Below are 17473 nucleotides of genomic sequence, written 5' to 3'. Positions count from 1 at the left end.
CACAGATGGATTAGGCTTCTCAGAGGAGCCCTTCAAGTAACTTGCATACGTGACATCTTGTACAACTGGTCCCAGTGGGATTTATGCCAAGCTACTGAAATCAGTGCTGTTCTGGAAGTAAGCAGCAGTAGGACCTTTGAGGGAATTTTCATGTCAAAAAACCTGAAGGTGCCGGAAGAATTTAAGCAGTTCTAGGGTCAGATACATACTAGGTAGAATGTTTTCTGATCCCAGTTGTGGAACACCTGAAGTCCACTTAAAACCTTATATAGGAGCCTGAATTCCTTCTTTGTGTACGGCTTTAGCTGACCATACCAGAAATGAGACTTTCTCTTATATATTAACATTCTAGGAGTAGACTCTCTTCTGTATCTCTTAATGTCTTCTCCACTTCCACATATGCTATTTATAAACTTCCTAACCAAGGGAAAATTCAACTGCCTTTGGATTTCTGCTCGATCTGGGCCCTGGCAGCAGGGCGAAGGCTTTGCCTAGGCTGCAGGTTGTGTTTCTGGTACATTGCAATGGATCCTGTTGGGGAACAGCCCCAGTTTCATCTGGGCTTTAGGAATATGAAGCTCCTTGCTATTTCTTACTTAGCTGCAGTGGAAGTTCTCTACCACAGGTAGGACTGACTTTGTTACTTGGGATCAAGCCTCACAATCTGCTTAGAGGTGCAGAATTACTTGGTACGTGATGTAAATTCATCAGTTGTTTGTTGTATGTTTTAAGATATTTATATTTAAGGCAAAGTCTCATGTGGCTGAAGGGCTTTGCTAAGGTAGAAGAAGGTAGAATATCATTTTAGAATAAGAACTGCCTAGGCCAATTGAGAAAAGAGCAATTGCTGCAAATATCCTCCTATTCCTAAGTTCACAGGCATCTCTTTTGGGACCACATCAGCGGTGTGCCTGGTGTCCGAGCCTGCTTCCCACCCGCAGTAGAAGCATTTGGTTGCTGCCCGGCTCATCCTGTGCATTGTTTGCAGTGCCATAGCAACCCCGCTTGCCCTGAGCCACGCAGCAGGGCCAGCCCTCCCTGCCACAGACCAGCACTCCCCAGGCAGGCCCAGCAGCTCCACAGCTTCTCTTTCTGGTCCCTAGCCCAGGATTTCACCTCCGCTGATGAGGTGGTAAGCATGCAGGTGTGGATGCCGGCCCGGAGGTGGGTAGATCCGGGATGTGGTCGAAGAGGCTTACCACGGGTAGGTAGTGCTTTCCAGCTCTGCGTCAGGCAGACTTGTTCTCCTAGAACAAGTGAGATTTGGTTATCTGGGAACACCCACAATTAGTTGTTTGTTTTTTTTTTTTTTTTTTAATTTTATCATACGATTCGTAATATTTGCTGTTTGAGGCTCCCAGAGTCTCACACAAATCTGTGTTTTCATTAAACCCAGCAAACTTCTAGTAATCGATTTTGGAGAGGAAAGCTGACAAGAAGTGAACTGATTTATATGTAAAATAATCTAGTTAATACTTTAATTATATTTAAAGCATTCTTGTGATTCTCAACCTTTTAATGTATGCTTCAACATTACCACGTTTTCTTAGAGTTTATTTTTTTTTCCTCAGACTGAGTAATTTTATTTCAGAATATCCAGGAAGGTTGTCATGCCTCACTACTTTTTGTTTCTATTCAGTAATCATAGTTGAACAAGCTTGATTGTATTGCTTGGATAACGTATGATGTTTCATTTTTCTATTTCAGAGCCTCCATGTATAACAGAAGAAGTGTTTGTAAGTATGCTTTATAAGGCTTGATCAGTCATTTTGTCATGCAACTGTAGAGCAAAAAATAAGTTTTTGCAAACTGTTGTCTTGTTTCTCATTTCTTTCCTCTGTGTAAGTGTGGAATACTGAGCAATTTCTTACAATTTTCAAGAGAGAAAAATACTTGGTTTGAAAATAATTAGGAAAAAAAGGTAACAGGAACCTATGGAGAATAAGAATGGAAACGGAAAGGAAAGTGAAATAGGATGAAGAAAGGAAACAATCAGCTGGAAGGTTTGATATGTCAGATTTAACAATCTTCTCCTTACTTTATGTTTTCTGCCCTTTGCTCATAGCTCATTGTAGGATTTCCCTGATGTTTGTCTTCTCATTTGAAAGGCAGATATGTTTGTCTGTTACCTCATAGGAAATGACACCTAAAATCTTGCGGCTTAGGTAATGTTTGCCTCTTCCCATTTTGGCTACCTTTGTAACTGTGTATTTTAAAGTATTTCTATTCCTTTGGGGAGCCTCTAGATATTTTATTTATACTATTTATTATCATAAAATAATCAACACAAAATCAGGTAGAGATAAATGATATATATAGCAGATATTTAGCTCTACGTATTATTTATGCATTTCAAGATGGTACCACTTTTACCCATGTTCGGATTATCTTTTGGTGTCTAATAATATTTCTGTGTTTCTATATTTTTTCATGATGGCAGTAATAGAGAAAGCTATCAAATACTATAAATAGAAATTAGGTTTCTTTCCACAAAATATCTATAATAGTTGTATGCCATTGCTGAAAGGATTTTAAAATTCCTTTCAATTTTAAAAGAGTGTCAGAAATCAGGCCCAGGATATTCCTATTTGTATGCAAATTGCATGAAGGCAAAACTGCAGTTTTGGACCAATTTTTAGCACACCTTGACATCCAGTTGCAATTGTAAGGCAGCTTTTTCTAGTTATAATTTGGATTGTGCAGCAGGAAAAATGGCATGGGCAGAAATGAAACAAAATGCTTCCTGAAGCAAAAATCTAAGCTGTAGTATTGTATATGGAACTCCATAACCTACAGTGTACACATATGAAAGTGCAACTATGCTTTCAAATGAAAATTAGACTGACCACAAAAACCCCTCCAAAACCCAGAGGAAAGTATATTGTGTATAGATGCAGTAGGATCAGTAAGTAATAAAGCTTGCATTAATAAGATCATAAACATTTTATTGATTAATCAACCACCGTGTTTACATTTCTTGCTGTTATATGGGACTGCAGAGAATTATATCCTTGGCAAATTAAAAACACATGTTACCTGCGTAATCTTAAAGAGCTTGTACTTCAACCAGTAATAAATGAATTTTTTTGAATAAGTTCTTTAAAACAATAAAATATTCACATGGGGTATTACATGTAGCCATCTTCAGATTCATCCTTTTCAGTGTCAAATCTAGTTGTGCATTACCCAAACTGAATGCGAGGCAGACTGCAGCTTGTTTCTAATGACTTTCTTTTATTAATTGTGTTAATACATACTGAATTGAGATTTCTGGAACTGATTGATTCCCTAGCAACATTAGTGTGAGGATTTTCTGTTGGCTTCAAAATGCTTTGGGTTAGACACTTTGGTAAAATCTCCTATTTAATTAGGGCCCTAACATCTCTAGGTCTGTGGTACTGAGGCTGCATTGGACCATGGGCCTGTGATCCAAATAAAGCACAATCTGTGTGATGCAGAAAACCTTGCTTTCCGTGTTGTTCAGCATTTTCCAGGAACGAGCATGAGGTAACTTGCCTGTCCCGTATCGGTCATAGCAACAAACACGAGTGCTAAGGAGTAAATGTTGGCAGACTAAGGCTGGACAAACACCATCAAGTCTGGTTCTGTCTTGTCATGCAGCACGCAGGGGCCTTCCTGAGTTCATATTAAAGTAGATTAGCTCAAGATTTCTTCCTTACCTAAGTACAAGCTGTCTCTAATTAGGTGGAGACACTGTGGAGTTTGCATCAAGATACTGCCTGCCTGTAAGTGATACCACATACACTGTGCATAACCTCCCTTTAACACACTGTTCATCCCTAGTGCATTTCAGTGCTATGAACTTAAGAAAATGAACTTAAGAAAGAGAAAAAAAAGATTGGTGTCACAAGACCTTTGCTTATATCAGCAAATATGTTTGACTTAGGGGCATTCTCCTGGTGTTTCAAGGCAGAAATAACAGAATATTCAAGAAACTGAAACTATTAAAACTTGTTCAGAAGTCTTCATTATACTGAAGACAGATTTCTGAGCATCGATGGAATAATGTTCTACTTGTACCTTCTGTTGAATCGAAATGAGGGCGGTGGTGGTGCTATTTAGTGCAGTGGAAATAAGATTGCAATCGATATTTGTTGATTTGTCATAGCAAAAAAATTAATTTCTGTTCTACAGTTTTTGAGTCTTATTAATAGGATTGAAAATGCAGGGGTCAGAAAGGGTACGAAACCACCTGCAGATGCAGTCTTCATTTCTGATGAGGTCAACAGGAAGCCTCCCAGTTCTGTCAGATTTCAAGTATGGCCCATACTGCTTGCTTGGTAAGCCAAATTACAGATCAGTGAACTCCCTTTTATTCCAAACATCCCCAAGCAGCAGTGCGGGAGCAGAAGCAGGCTCTGGTGAACTTTTATACTCTTCTCCTTCCCAGATGCGAGGGGAAAAAAGTATAATGTGGGGAATTTCTAGACTGTTAGCTTATGCACATTGAAGCTGTTCGGTTCATGAAGCCTTTATTTGTAAATTTCTTGGCAAAGGATTTACCTTCATGTGTGTTTTTTAAATTGCTAGGACCTCAGTGACGTGCAGTGGCTAGAATATAACCAAGTTGCAATGATTATATTCTCAAAAGTGGGAAATAACCTTTTGCAAAAGTTTGCATGTCATATCTCATGGAAAAGTCATTGTTTGAGGCAACAGTGCATTCAAACCGTGTTAGTGCAGATTAGTACAAGCCTTGCTTTGTGGTTTTGTCTCTCTGTAGGAAGAATACTTAGCCACAGATGATATGCTTGTGGACTACTTTAATGAATTTTTGAGTCTTCCGGTAAGTACCTTTTAGAAGTTCCTTGCAAAATACAAGAAACACTTTAATAAGCTTAGTAGCATTTTGCTTAGAACATTTTGCATTTTGCCATTGAGAAATTAAATGGCCTTTACCATATGTCTATTTTAATAGTAGCAAGAGTTATTATTAACAGATAATGTTGTCATCTGTCAGGAAAAATAACATAGTATCTGGACTTCCGGAGACAGATTTTCTCTTGCAAATTTGCATATTTTAATCACAGTGCACCAAAATAATATGATTAGGACAAAGAGATATAAATATTTCTATAAAAAGCATAAGAAGTCTACTTTTATTCCAGTACCATGACACGCTGACATAACAAATGTTTGTCCTTTTACATTCTTCTGACCATTAAAGTGGTCAATAATCACTTTACCTCAGGAACCGTCTCTGTTTCTCTTCATGGCTGTGAAGACCTCGAAGTTGGCACTCCCCTTCTCTTCCCCTCCCATCTGCAGCTAGAAGGATGCAGCCTTACGCTCTTTTCTGTGTGCTGATCTGGTTGCAATCAAACCACCATACCCAGTGCCCTATATTTAACCAGTTGCCCTATATTTTGCTCCTTTTCCCTGTCAAGTGCCCTGCCTCAAACACTCTCATGGGAGTCACACGTAATGTCCTGCTCCCTCAACGCAGCAACCTCACCCAACTTCATCTTGGTAGTCTTGGCCCTGAGTCTCCCCGTTCTCTCCATCCCCACACCTCACACCCGTACTGCTCTAGAAGGTGGCACAGACCTTTCCACAGTGTCACTCATGGCTCCCATGGGGTCCCCCAGCCTATTTGCCCCAGAGCTGACCCACAGCCTGTCCCCCTCCTAAAGTACTTCAGCCCAACAAGCTGCACTATGAGAACATTTATCCATTTCTGCAACTTCTTTGGTAGGAATCACCACCAGCGTTAGGAATGGGCAGAATATTCCTTGATGCTCCTTGGAACTAAGACTATGGTACAGCCACTATTGAAATAAATTCAGTTACGATTCAGGTTTACCAAACTGAACTTGACATAGATGTTCTCTCTAAGCCACATCACAGATTCGTGTAAAAGTACATGTAATGGGAGCTGCAGAACTAAGGATGGTAGAAAGGGCCATCCTCATGCCAATTTTTTATCTTGAAATAGAATCTGGAAGTATTAACTCTATATCAAAGTGTGGGGTTTCTGCACAGCAGCAATACTGGCTTCTCTTAGGAGCTCAGCCTTTACATGCTTTCACCACGCTGCAAGATTCCTAAGAATAATTTTTACAAAGCTAGGGAGATGAAGACAGAAGAAAATGTGTGGTGAGAGGGCTGTGTTTTTCCCTTTTTCTCCCCCACTTCTTCCCTCCTTGCATCTGCATATCTGCCTAAATCTAAGCCTAACTACATAGCTTTTAAACTCAGGCCTTCTTCCACGTGCCAGATTGCTCTCAGCACAGGAATACCATCCTCCATGCCTTTGCTGCTTGTTTGGAAACTATGGTCCAAGTTTTCCCCAAATCACAGAGGATGGAGCAGGTAAGAGGTTCAGCCTGCTTAACCTCTGGGTCTCCTTGGACATGCACAGATTTCAGGACATCAATTAGAGGCTAAAATTCTCCTTAGCCTCAGAAGGCTTCTCAGCTTGCAGTCCTGGCACAGCTCAGCAGCTCTGAACGACAGCAAACATCCAGGCACTTCTGACAGCTCTGGAAGCCCTCAGAACAGAGTTCAAAGACACTCCTCAGTAAACACTGTTTTATGCTGTTAGACTTGGTAGGTTTCTATGATGACACATGGTCTCTCTTCTATATATTTACATATCTTTATGAAAACAGATGCTCTATTAGCGATTTTTATCCGTAATGTTCTCATAATTGGTTTTATTTTCTCTTTGATCTTTTCTGAATATTTACCCTCCTCACAATTAAGTTCTACTAATGCCTTGAGTTCTGTGGTTTGAATACCTTATATTCCCAATTTCCCTCTCCTTCTCAGAAGGCTTCTACTAAAGACCGCGTTGAAATTTCCATTGCTTTATTCTTGTTGTGCTTATATGCTGTTGCCTGGGAACAGTATTACCCAGGTGTGCTAGTAGTTAGGCAACAAGTTAAACTGAAAATATTGTGTGACTTGATACAAGAAATCAGGGGTAGCATGTGCTTATTTTAAGAGACTGCCTCTGCGTTGATTTATAATGCACCCCTAGTGTATGGAAAATTGTATCACTGGGGACTTGCTATAGCAGCAGCAGCAGATTTTTTTTTTATTTTTTTTATTTACAGTATATCCTTTAAGTGATCCTGTTATTATAACGATATTCAATACAATCTGACATGAATATCTAGCTACTCCAAAGATCTACATACTGTAATAAAGGATAGTTTGTACAGAAAATATTTCTGAAAGATAAAATAATACAAAAACCCTCATGAGGGCACTTGTTTCCAGTAGTAAAGTGATTTCACAGTAGCAGAAACAAATTATATGACATACAAACGAGTTACACCTTCCTTAGTAACTAATCTAAAATGAAAGATTTAAGAGAAACATTGGCCTGGATACATTTCCATTTCTAGCCTGTCAGGCATCCTTAGAATTTGAATCTTTGGTCTATGTATTTAAAACATCCAAGAACATGTTTATCCAGCAATGAAAATTCAGAAGTCAGAAATAGCCTTCCAGCTCAGTGTTGGTGGCCTCAGCAAGAAAGCACACTAACGTCAACTTGTTTCTCTTGCGCTCTTCAAACTGCCTGCTACTCATTCCACCCCAAGACCATGCATGGACCTTACCACTCATTTTCCAGTTACTAGTGGAACAGGTCCTGATGAAAATAACACTCTGCAACCTCAAGGAGTTGCCCTAGAGACAGAAAAGCTAACTGCACCTCAGTTGAAGTATTTCAGGAGATGGCATTATTGGTGGCAAGTTCCTGGCTGTGGGTTTCCCTTGGAGTAGAAAGCCAACAAGTGACCACAATATTATCAACATCAGATTTGAAGACTGCTTCTTTTGAAAGTCTTCTCACCATAAAAGCTCTCTGCTGAATAGTCTGGGATCCAGGATTTGATGCAGGTGATGATTCTGAAAATAATTAAAGCCCATATAATAAAGTTTGGGCCAATCGGTCTTTCTGAAAACAGAATGGTCCTGAAAACCTGGTGCTGTCAAGAGTAAAACCAGGCAAGTAGCAGATGAGGGAAAGGGCAGAAAGCAAAAAGCAATCCACTCTGCCGCAAGGTTCAGGCCCTTCTCTGCTTTGAAGATGGCTGTGAATAATTCAAAGTATCAATTCAAGGCATCGATTTGTGCTCGTTAGTTTCCTCTTGCCTTTTCCAGGTGTGAGGAGGGAGGCTGCACACACCAATACAACCTCCCTTAAAAAGGCTTTTACATCAATGAGGCGCTAGTGCATGTTATGTTGAGTCTTGCCCAGCACTGAAAGTTGCTTGATGTCCTTGATATTAAAGGAAGCCTAAAAAGCCCTCCCAACTTCTTTTATTATTGATAGTGGGCTTATCCAAAACGCTCTCCTCTTCTCTCTTAATTAAATTGTGGTATGTGATTGTGACTTTTGCCTTACTCATCAGCAGAAGGGAAATCCTGGACTCATTAAAGTCAATGGGAGATTTGCCATTGACCACATGCAAATGTGAATTTTCCAGGCACTTTCTAGAGCTGCTCAAATTCTCTTCTGGTCTGAACTCTCACTGACATTTATTTATGATACATGCATACCCATCTTAAGGAAGTTTTGGCAAAGCTCCTGGATGAGGACTCTATTAATTCCCACCCTTTCAGGGCCTTAACCTAAGAGGCAGCCAAGCTGTGGTCATTCTGTTTCTCTTGGGGTCAAACTACATTACTCAGGGTGGGATGTGGTGAGCATATTTACACATTTGTTAAGTGTATCTGGAGTTAAGTATATCTGAAAACTGTTAAGGCAGAGAACTGTAAGATTTATATGTCTGATATCCTGGCAACATGGTGATGGATGCTGTTTTGGTTTCTGTTTTGGGAGGACTGAGGGAAATTTGCCTTCCCTTCAGTTAAGTGTGTAACTTCAGGTTTCAAAATTATGTATTCTATTTATTCTTCAGCTGAAACCGTATTCAACGTGCATTTGACAACTAAGAAATTTCATTGCTGGCAAAAATGTACACGTGATTGTTTAATTAATAGTATTGGTGTACCTGGTGTACCACAGTCTGAAAGCAGCTTTTGTTGTTTGCTTGGAGATTTTTTCTGAAGCCGAGATTACTATACTGAGTTACATTGATCATAATGGGTTCAAGGGGAGAATTGCCTGTGAGTGAAACTGTTTGCAAAGTCTCTGTGGACTATTTATTTGTTGGTATTCTCAAGTCCCTGTTGGTACTATTTATTGTGCTAAATTGATAATGTATGAATCCCAAGCTTCAAGGCTCCTGCCAAAATGCATTTGTTTTTTCTTAACATCTTGAGGTATAATTTGGCTCTGGAGTTTTCCCTCTCTATCTTCAAAGGATCAAAAATTGGCCCAAACTAGAGAGAGAATGTAGGGAAGAATGCGTTGATACCCTTAGTCTTTGGTTAGTGTATTTTACTTGTCTGTAAAAAGCCAAAGCACTTGCCAAATGTAGGGTAAGAAAGACATTTCTTAGTATATTAGATTGGCACAGAGAGTTTTTTCCCCTTCCTTTATAGTGCAGGCTATCATCCACTTCTTAACAAAGGCATCTTCACTGAAGATATTCCTCGTTATTGCAATGACCTAGTATATTGGTGGTGCTATAAACCTCTCTCATTATTGTCCTGTGAAACATTGTAGATTTTACAGCACTTGGCTTCTGTGGAAAAGATTTAACATTTGCTACAGGGTATTGAACGGGATTTTTTTTTTGTGGCTTGTAATGTATGGGAATGGTTAGATTGGGTGTTTTTCTACCAAGTTTTTCCCATACTGAGAGGGAAATGGATTGATTGATCCTCTCTGTCCTGTCCTGTAGCTGGGAAAATGTTTCCTACAAGAAATTGAGTTACTCTTTTTTGTGTGTTCCCATTTGACTTTTGTCATAACATTATCACTTTTTTTTTGTGTCATGCGATGAGTTAAGGAGATCAGGACTTACCTCTTCTTTTATTATGTTTGTAAAAACCATTCTGATTTATCATTTCAGTTTTCTGAAGTAAGCAAGTGAAATACTCTTCTCCAGAAAGGTTTTAACTATTCTAAAATGCTTTTGTATGATAGTTTGATGAGATGCTCTGGCTGGTGGGATTTTTACAGAGTCATAGATCACTCAGGCTGTAAGGGTTTTTGGGGAGGCCTGTAGTTTGACTTCCTGCTCAAAGCAGGGTCAATGCTTTAGTGTTGAGACCAGGTTGCTTGGCACCTTCTCCAATTGGTCTTGAAATCCTCCGACAACTGATGTCATAGTCTCTCTGGACAGCCTGTTCCAATACTAATCATCCCACAATTACTCTTTTTCTTATATCCAGTTGAGACCCCTATTGTTTCAATGTATGACCGTGGTTCTCTTGTCTTCCCACCATGCACCTCTATGAAAAGCCTGGGTCTACCTTCTCAGTAACCTCCTTGTAAGTACTGTAAGACTGCTGCTAGGTCCGCCCAGAGGACCTCCTCTTCTTCAGGCTAAACAACCCCACTTCCCTCAGCCTCTCCTCACAGGGCAAGTGCTCCAGCCTCTGACCATCTCAGTGGCTTCTGCTGGACTTATTTAAATACATGATCATTACTCATATACATGTACCGGGGACCCAAAACCAGATGCAGTATTCCAGATGTAGTCCTACTACTGTCAAGTAGAGGGGATCTACTGGCTACTCTCTGACTGATACAAGCAGTATGCGTGCTTCTTAATGTTTCTGAAGATAGGTAACTATATCTTGGCCCAGAACCCAAAAGTCTGGACTAGAACCACCTTTTTCAGTCAAGTTGTAGTGTATCAAGTCTTAATCCTCTTATTCCATCAGTGTATGTTCTTTTGTTCAATTTGCATATGTGTTTTACAAATGATTTGTAGTCAGACACCCAGAATAGCAATAACTTTCATTTTAAAAATTGTCACCAGCATCTGTTTCACTACATTAAAGTTGCCGTATGTTTTCTGTTCAGTTAATTAGAATGTGTATTGAAAAGCCTAGATCTAGAGTAAGTTACTTAGGATTAAGTAAAAGTAGATGTGTGTGATAAATTAATGTCGTCTCTGCTTAGTTTTCAAGTTGAATAACATGGAACTAAAATAATCTAGTCATGTCTAGTCACATAGCCCTATATTATGGAATTTGCACTTTGTTTGCTTTTCTCCACAAGCAAGAGCATTTCAAATCTTGAAAGAATTAAGCACCTTGTTTCTTAGTATATTTTCTTCTGTTTCCTTTTTAAAATCATGAAAAAAACAAATAAGAAAGAATACATTTGGAGGTTATTAAGGTTGCACAGTTAGTCACTTACAAGTTGGTAGCAGCCCAAATTAGGTTTGAAAGTAAATGAAATGTATACACAGTGAATTGGGAGGGAGTTTAAATGAAGTATAGAGAAATCTACTTACTGCACATAAAAGCCTCTTTAAAGTGCTGTTCAGTACATCTGGAGAAAAAGCACTAAAACGTGCAGAGTACCCTGGAGAAAATTAATGCCAAAAGAGGCACAAGGTGTCAGAGAACAAAAACCAAGCCATGATTTTCAACTAAAGTTAGGTAACTAAAGAGACTAATGCAATTCAACGCATGGCTCTGAGCAGTGACAGTCTGATGTCATAGGCACTAACCATACACTTAGAGCTCCCACAAGCTACGTGCTTTGCCAGGCTGAGGTTCCACAGTGAGACATTATAGGATAAGTAGGGAATGTTGTAACCACATGTTGCAGCCACATGGTTTGATCCTGGGCATTGCTCTACAAGACATTGATCAACTAAGGGGGCTTCAAATAGAAGCAGCAAAATAGCTGACACCGACATGGTTACTTTGGACTTATATGGGTGTGAAAAAGGATAAAATTGGTCTGTAATATATTTCTGTATTATATGTAGCATATATTCAGCATATCTAGTAGGTATATGAATTATGCCTTTGTGTGTATATATGCGATATATGAAAATGTTCAAGGAAATGAAAAATGCAGTGCTTGAAAAAATAAAATAATCTTATTAAGTGCAGGGGAATGACAACTGTACAAACACCAGGTGGGATCGTGTCTGGAATGAAGCCAAAAAGAATTTTGGCACTGGGTCTGGATAAGGCCAGGATTTTCTTCAGTTCTTAAATACAACATGCCACCTTGTTCTCCAGCTCAATGCAGAGATGCTTATATGCACTGGTTGTAAATAATATCATATTCATACCTGTCTTGGGTATCACCCATTACTTCTGTAAAATCCATCATATTTTCCCTCTTCATTTCAAGTAAGAGAACTTGAAGGCTAGTCTTTTAGAAAAAAAGGCAGGAAAATACCTAATACCAGACCTCAAAGGATGAAAGATGGCTCTGCAGTGGGTTTTTTGGAGTTGACAACAGTTACAGTTACATAGCTGAAGATGAAATCTGGTCTACCTCATGTGTTACACAGTATCTCACTGAACTAGTGATGTACAAAAAAACTTATTACAGGCCATAGGTTTTGGTAGGTGGTTGACCTACAAGTAACAATATGGTGAAAATAATTTCCTACATATGGAAATCTTCACATTCATCCTCCTCAAACACATCTCACATTTAACAGGTCAGTTTCATTGCTAATCTTTGCAAGTTTTGATTTTTTTTGTGCCAATGAATAGGAGAGTAACACTGGAGATCTGATCCTATAGGTAAGTAGCTTCCTGCAGAACAGATTCTAAAGTCACTGTGAATTATGTATTCTAGACATCTATTATATCTATATCTATTATTATCTCTTATATCTACATATTATATAGATATCTGTATCTATTATTTGCATGTGAAAAAGACAAGTCTATGATCTAGAATGAGTTAAATTCTTGACAATTAAGCATAGCTGAGACAAAAAGTAGGAATGCTTTGGAAAGCTATCCAGCAAAGAGTCTAAAGAAAAAGAATGCAGAAAAATTACTATTCTGGCCCTAAAGATGAACTACATCAGGCAAGAGAAAGAAGTCTCAAAATACCAGCTTGCACTCTGTAGGATGCTTCTATACTATAAAAAGTAACTTTCTTAAATGAAAGATGTCCCTTATTACAATGTTATAAACTTTCCAAACTTCTTTTGCAGACTTTTGCCCAGCCAATTAAGTTTAACTCTGACTTTGGGGTTTTTGAAGTAGTTAATGATGCCCCACAATGCCTGGAAAGCCAGCTGAAAAAAAATCTACATGATCAGAAACCTCCAAACCCCATTTATGATGTTCTGAGGAAAGCAAAGAATGATGGGCAGCTCTCCAAAATGCACAGCAATTCTCCAACCTTCAATATTGATCCAAATTACAACACTATGGTAAGCATCTTATAGCCCTTGAGTTTATATTTAGATCTTACTGTAGAGATACTGGCAGTAGTTATTGTTGTGTTTGGCTTGGTAGCTTGGGAAAAATGTTAATTTATGTTAGGAAAACATAATGATGGGCCAAATTATGCCCTGCAATGCACATGTGTCTACCAGACAAGTGAATGGAATGACACATATACATCCTGTAGAACAAAATTTTGAAGATTTTGTAGGGCAGGATTAGGTTGTGTGGTCTGAATACTTTTTAATATTAAAAGAAAAAATATTATGACAACAGTGACTTTACTAGTGATCCCTGGAATGTGCAAATTGACTGAAACTAATGCATCTCAGTCTTTCCTTATTAATTAATTTCCTTGTGTGGCTATGAGCTCATCTGTGGTCTGGCAACACATAAGTCTCTCTTCCATTAATTCCCAAAAGATTTACATGGTTAGCATCAATTGAAATGCCCAGAGAAAATAATCTTTGGCCACAAGAAAGCTAAATTAGTGGAAAGATATAGGTTAGATTTCAGAAAAAAGATCTTGTTCAGACTTCCTCAGACTATCAGTTTTGGTGTTCTTACCTGTTTACTTTCAAGGCTTTCTTCAGCACCAAATTAAAATTAAGCAGGTTAAAATTGGCAATTAAAGCACCATATATACCTGCAAGACTAAAAGACAGTATAATTACTTGTGGGAGTTTACCTTTAAACAATAGATTTGGAGGAGAAAAAAATATTTCTCTGGAATACTTAGTTTATTCCTTTCTTGCTTACTTTGCATTGGTGTGACTGATGTGACTTTAGTTCATTTCATTCAAGGCCAGCCTAAGTTCTTGCTACATTTTTGGAGGCGGCTGCTCTAAATTATGTCATAGCTGGAAAGCTAGACAGACTGCTGCTTTGCCCACTATTAGCTTAATGGTTTTCAGAAAAGAAAACAGTTTTGAGAGAGGTCAAAAGGCAATGCTGTTTAACAAAATGATAGTAATGGGAAATTGCGATTATCTGCACCTAAACTGGACAAATGCTACAAAAGGACAAGGCTCACATATATCCCTACCATGTTAAATTATTATTTTCACAAATATTTTGCTTGAGAGCACAAAATCAGAAGAGCTGTTCTCAATATCTTATTTGCTCTCAGGATTCAACTGAGGAAATTTGTGCTTGTGCAAGTGTGGTTAACACTCTCTGGGATAATCTCACCTCATTGCAACTCTGGATGGCTTGTCTTGACAAATTCAAAGCCATTTCACTAATACTGACACCTTTCATGTGGTTTGGAGCAACAGGGCTCCTGTATTATTTAAGAATGCATTTCTTTCTCTGGGCCATTTTCCATAGATGGGAAGTATTATGGCCTTTTGAGGAGCAGCACGCCTCGGTACGCTTTCTTCCCCTTTTGGGGGAATGGTTGATGTTTCTTCTTATTTTTGATGACTCCTTTACTAGACGGGTAACCTAAACGCCTCACCCAGTTCAGCTTGGCATCTCAAGGCTGAGCTGGGACAAAACAGCCTACAAAACATCATGCCAAAAAATTGTTGCTGCAACTACACGAAATGAAAGAAATCAGCTTCATTCATTGTACTACACTATGACCGAACTAGAAGAAGTCATCCCAGACCAACTCCATCAAGTAGTTCAGTTCAAATCAACTAGGATTTGATCTTTCAGGCATCAGGTGACGCAGTCTCCTTTGCTTTGACTGCTTTCTTTTCACTGACTGGAGAGATTGACCTTGACTTTGAACGTTACATTGCTACAAAAAGTCGCCTTGAGTGGCCATCACTGGTGCATTATTAATGAAAATGAGCTACGATTGGAGAATCTTAGTAGGCCTTTCAGGCTACAGCCTGAATTTAAAGATGTTCTACACAAGAAACACAGCCAGTGCTATTTTTCTCTGTGTTTTGCTTTCCTCTTAGACTGTCAGAAATTTACAGATAAGCAAAAGTTCTCAGCATGTGTGCATGCACACTTGCAAATATTGATATGGAGGTAAGCATCTTCTTATCAATAGTCAAAATCAACTTGGCGTAAAATATGTTAAGAAAAAAACCTGTGGAGTTGGGTAGAATTGATCACAACTATGGAAAGAAACTGGCTGGCATCCCACATACCTTACTTCAGAGAAACCCCAGTTCAGCAAAGCACTTAAGTATGTGTTTAACTTTAATCAAGGGAAGTTAAACACATGCTTAAACTTAAACGCGTGCTAAAAGCTTTACTGGATTGGGTCCCAGCAAGGCCTAAGGCTGACTGGGTAAGGAAGATAACCAAGGTAACAAACCCCATCAGATTAAATGTAGCATCTTTCTCTGGGGAAGGGGAAAGAATAGAGTTTCTTTCCTTCTGATGGTATACAGAATTTTGTGTACCAGCCATGTACAGACATGAACATGTTACAAATTACTCAGATAAAAAACTGGGCTGTGAGTCAGTAAATGCATAAATATTAAATGCCAAAATAAAGAGACAATCTTCTATACTCCAAAAAAGCTTGTCAGTTACCAAAAGGAGGCATACACTGTGTGGTTGGGAGTAATTAGTCTCCATCTCCACAAATTACATTGTATGAGCCACTGCCAACATAAGCTTTCCATATTTTGAAATATTTTCTCTCTCTAAATGAAACCACCCACTTTCTGTGTAATTCAGATTTTTTTAATCCCCTACAGATATATATGTGGCAGAAATAAGCCTTGTCCCTAATGGAATATTAGCTCATGGAAAGAAAATTTGAAACATTATCTACGTGAACTGATTATTTGATATAGCAAGTAGCACCCATCCTTGCCCAAACTTCACCTGTTTTTATGGACAAAGGGAGTTACTGCATTCTTCCAAATCAGCAGCCTCACCATCACTAAAAGGAGAAATACACCTCAGATAAATAAATCAGGTCATCTCTTAAAAGTGGAAAAAGTACACTCTTAAAAAGAAAAAAAAAAAAAAGTTAAAAAATGTGCTGTGAGTAATTTCTAAGGGAATCAGCTATGGATCACTGTGGCCAGTAGTCAGAGGGCTTGCTCTCTGTGTGAGACCCTAGGCATAGTTTTTGGCTAGCTGGCTCTGTGCAGCTCACTGCTCAACACCTCCCTTTCACCCCCAAACCCACTTATTGGAGCTACTTTGCTTTCTGTGTTGAGACACTGAGACTTAGACCTCCTGAGCAGAAATCTGTTATGGGCTCGATTCATTACACACTGGTTTTCACTGAGAGTTATGGTGTGCAGTGCAGTTGTGCAATGCTCCAACATAAAAGTGGGGAAGGTGATAGCTGATGGACTTTTTATTTGTTTGATTTTGTTTTTAACATCCACAGCTCTCCCATTCTGGAAGTACAATTTAATTTTAGAGTTCCTTATTCTTCAAATTCTTGAGGAAAAATAGTGCTTATTGATAAAATGTGATAAAGTCAGAAAAATTAGCAGTTTCCTATTGCAGAAAAATTATGAGCATCTCATTTGCATTTGATATTGTACTGTAAAAGCATGATTTACACATACATTATTTCTGAAGAAAAAACACTCATGTTTCATTAAAAAAGTTGTATTCTTATAGGTGAAATCAGATTTCTGTAACAGAAATCAGTATTAGCTGTTTCTAGGAATGTAAATTAACTCAATTGTCCTAGCACAATTGAGGTTAACCTGAATGCCAAAGGTGATGTTAATTGTATATTCGTCTTCCTGAGACAATGCTTCTGTAGAAGGTGGATGGACAGAATCTGTTACATGGCAAACAAAATGAAAAAGTTAAGAATACTGCAAATGTTTGGCATTTCTTTTTTAATAGTGTCTTGATCGAGAACAAGCAATTCAGTGGATTAAGAAAGAAAGACTTCCAGCATTTCTAGAAAGTGACTGTTACTTTGAATACAGGTATTGCAATCTTATATGCTGTCTCTCAGTATTAAATTTGTACATTTTTCTCTTCTGTTTAATTCATCTTGACGGTACCCTTAATATGTTTTCTCCCACCTCTAGTCCTGTTCAATTTTAGCATTTTAGTGAGCTGGATAAAGTAAAATCAGTGACTTCTTTCACTCATGGTTCTGTAGTTTTCCTTGACCATGAATTACATACCATATTATACCATTTCAAAGAAAGTAAGAGTGGGGTTAATTGATGTCTGAATCTCTGTTCCATAGAGATATCACGGTAGCAATGCTTCTCTCTCTAATCAATACAGAGGCCACCTAAGTAGAAGATATGAA

At 38.5% G+C, this 17473-nt stretch overlaps 1 protein-coding gene across 1 annotated transcript in view; it reads left to right on the top strand.

The window, feature by feature from the left end:
* The first annotated feature begins 1138 nt into the window (after positions 1 to 1138).
* RGS22 (regulator of G-protein signaling 22) overlaps positions 1139 to 17473 on the top strand; it is a 61223-nt gene continuing 44888 nt past the window's right edge. Inside the window, exons 1-6 of the mRNA XM_014965208.1 lie at positions 1139 to 1204; positions 2137 to 2165; positions 3459 to 3507; positions 4745 to 4807; positions 13032 to 13253; positions 17053 to 17138. Coding sequence (XP_014820694.1) covers positions 1139 to 1204; positions 2137 to 2165; positions 3459 to 3507; positions 4745 to 4807; positions 13032 to 13253; positions 17053 to 17138 — 515 coding nt within the window. The remainder of the gene's footprint in view (positions 1205 to 2136; positions 2166 to 3458; positions 3508 to 4744; positions 4808 to 13031; positions 13254 to 17052; positions 17139 to 17473) is intronic.

This window comes from Calidris pugnax, unplaced genomic scaffold (assembly GCF_001431845.1).
Source record: "Calidris pugnax isolate Ruff unplaced genomic scaffold, ASM143184v1 scaffold41, whole genome shotgun sequence".
NCBI lineage: Eukaryota > Metazoa > Chordata > Aves > Charadriiformes > Scolopacidae > Calidris > Calidris pugnax.
The sequence above is the reverse complement of the archived record's forward strand: the minus strand, read 5'-3'. Positions and strand labels throughout refer to the sequence as shown.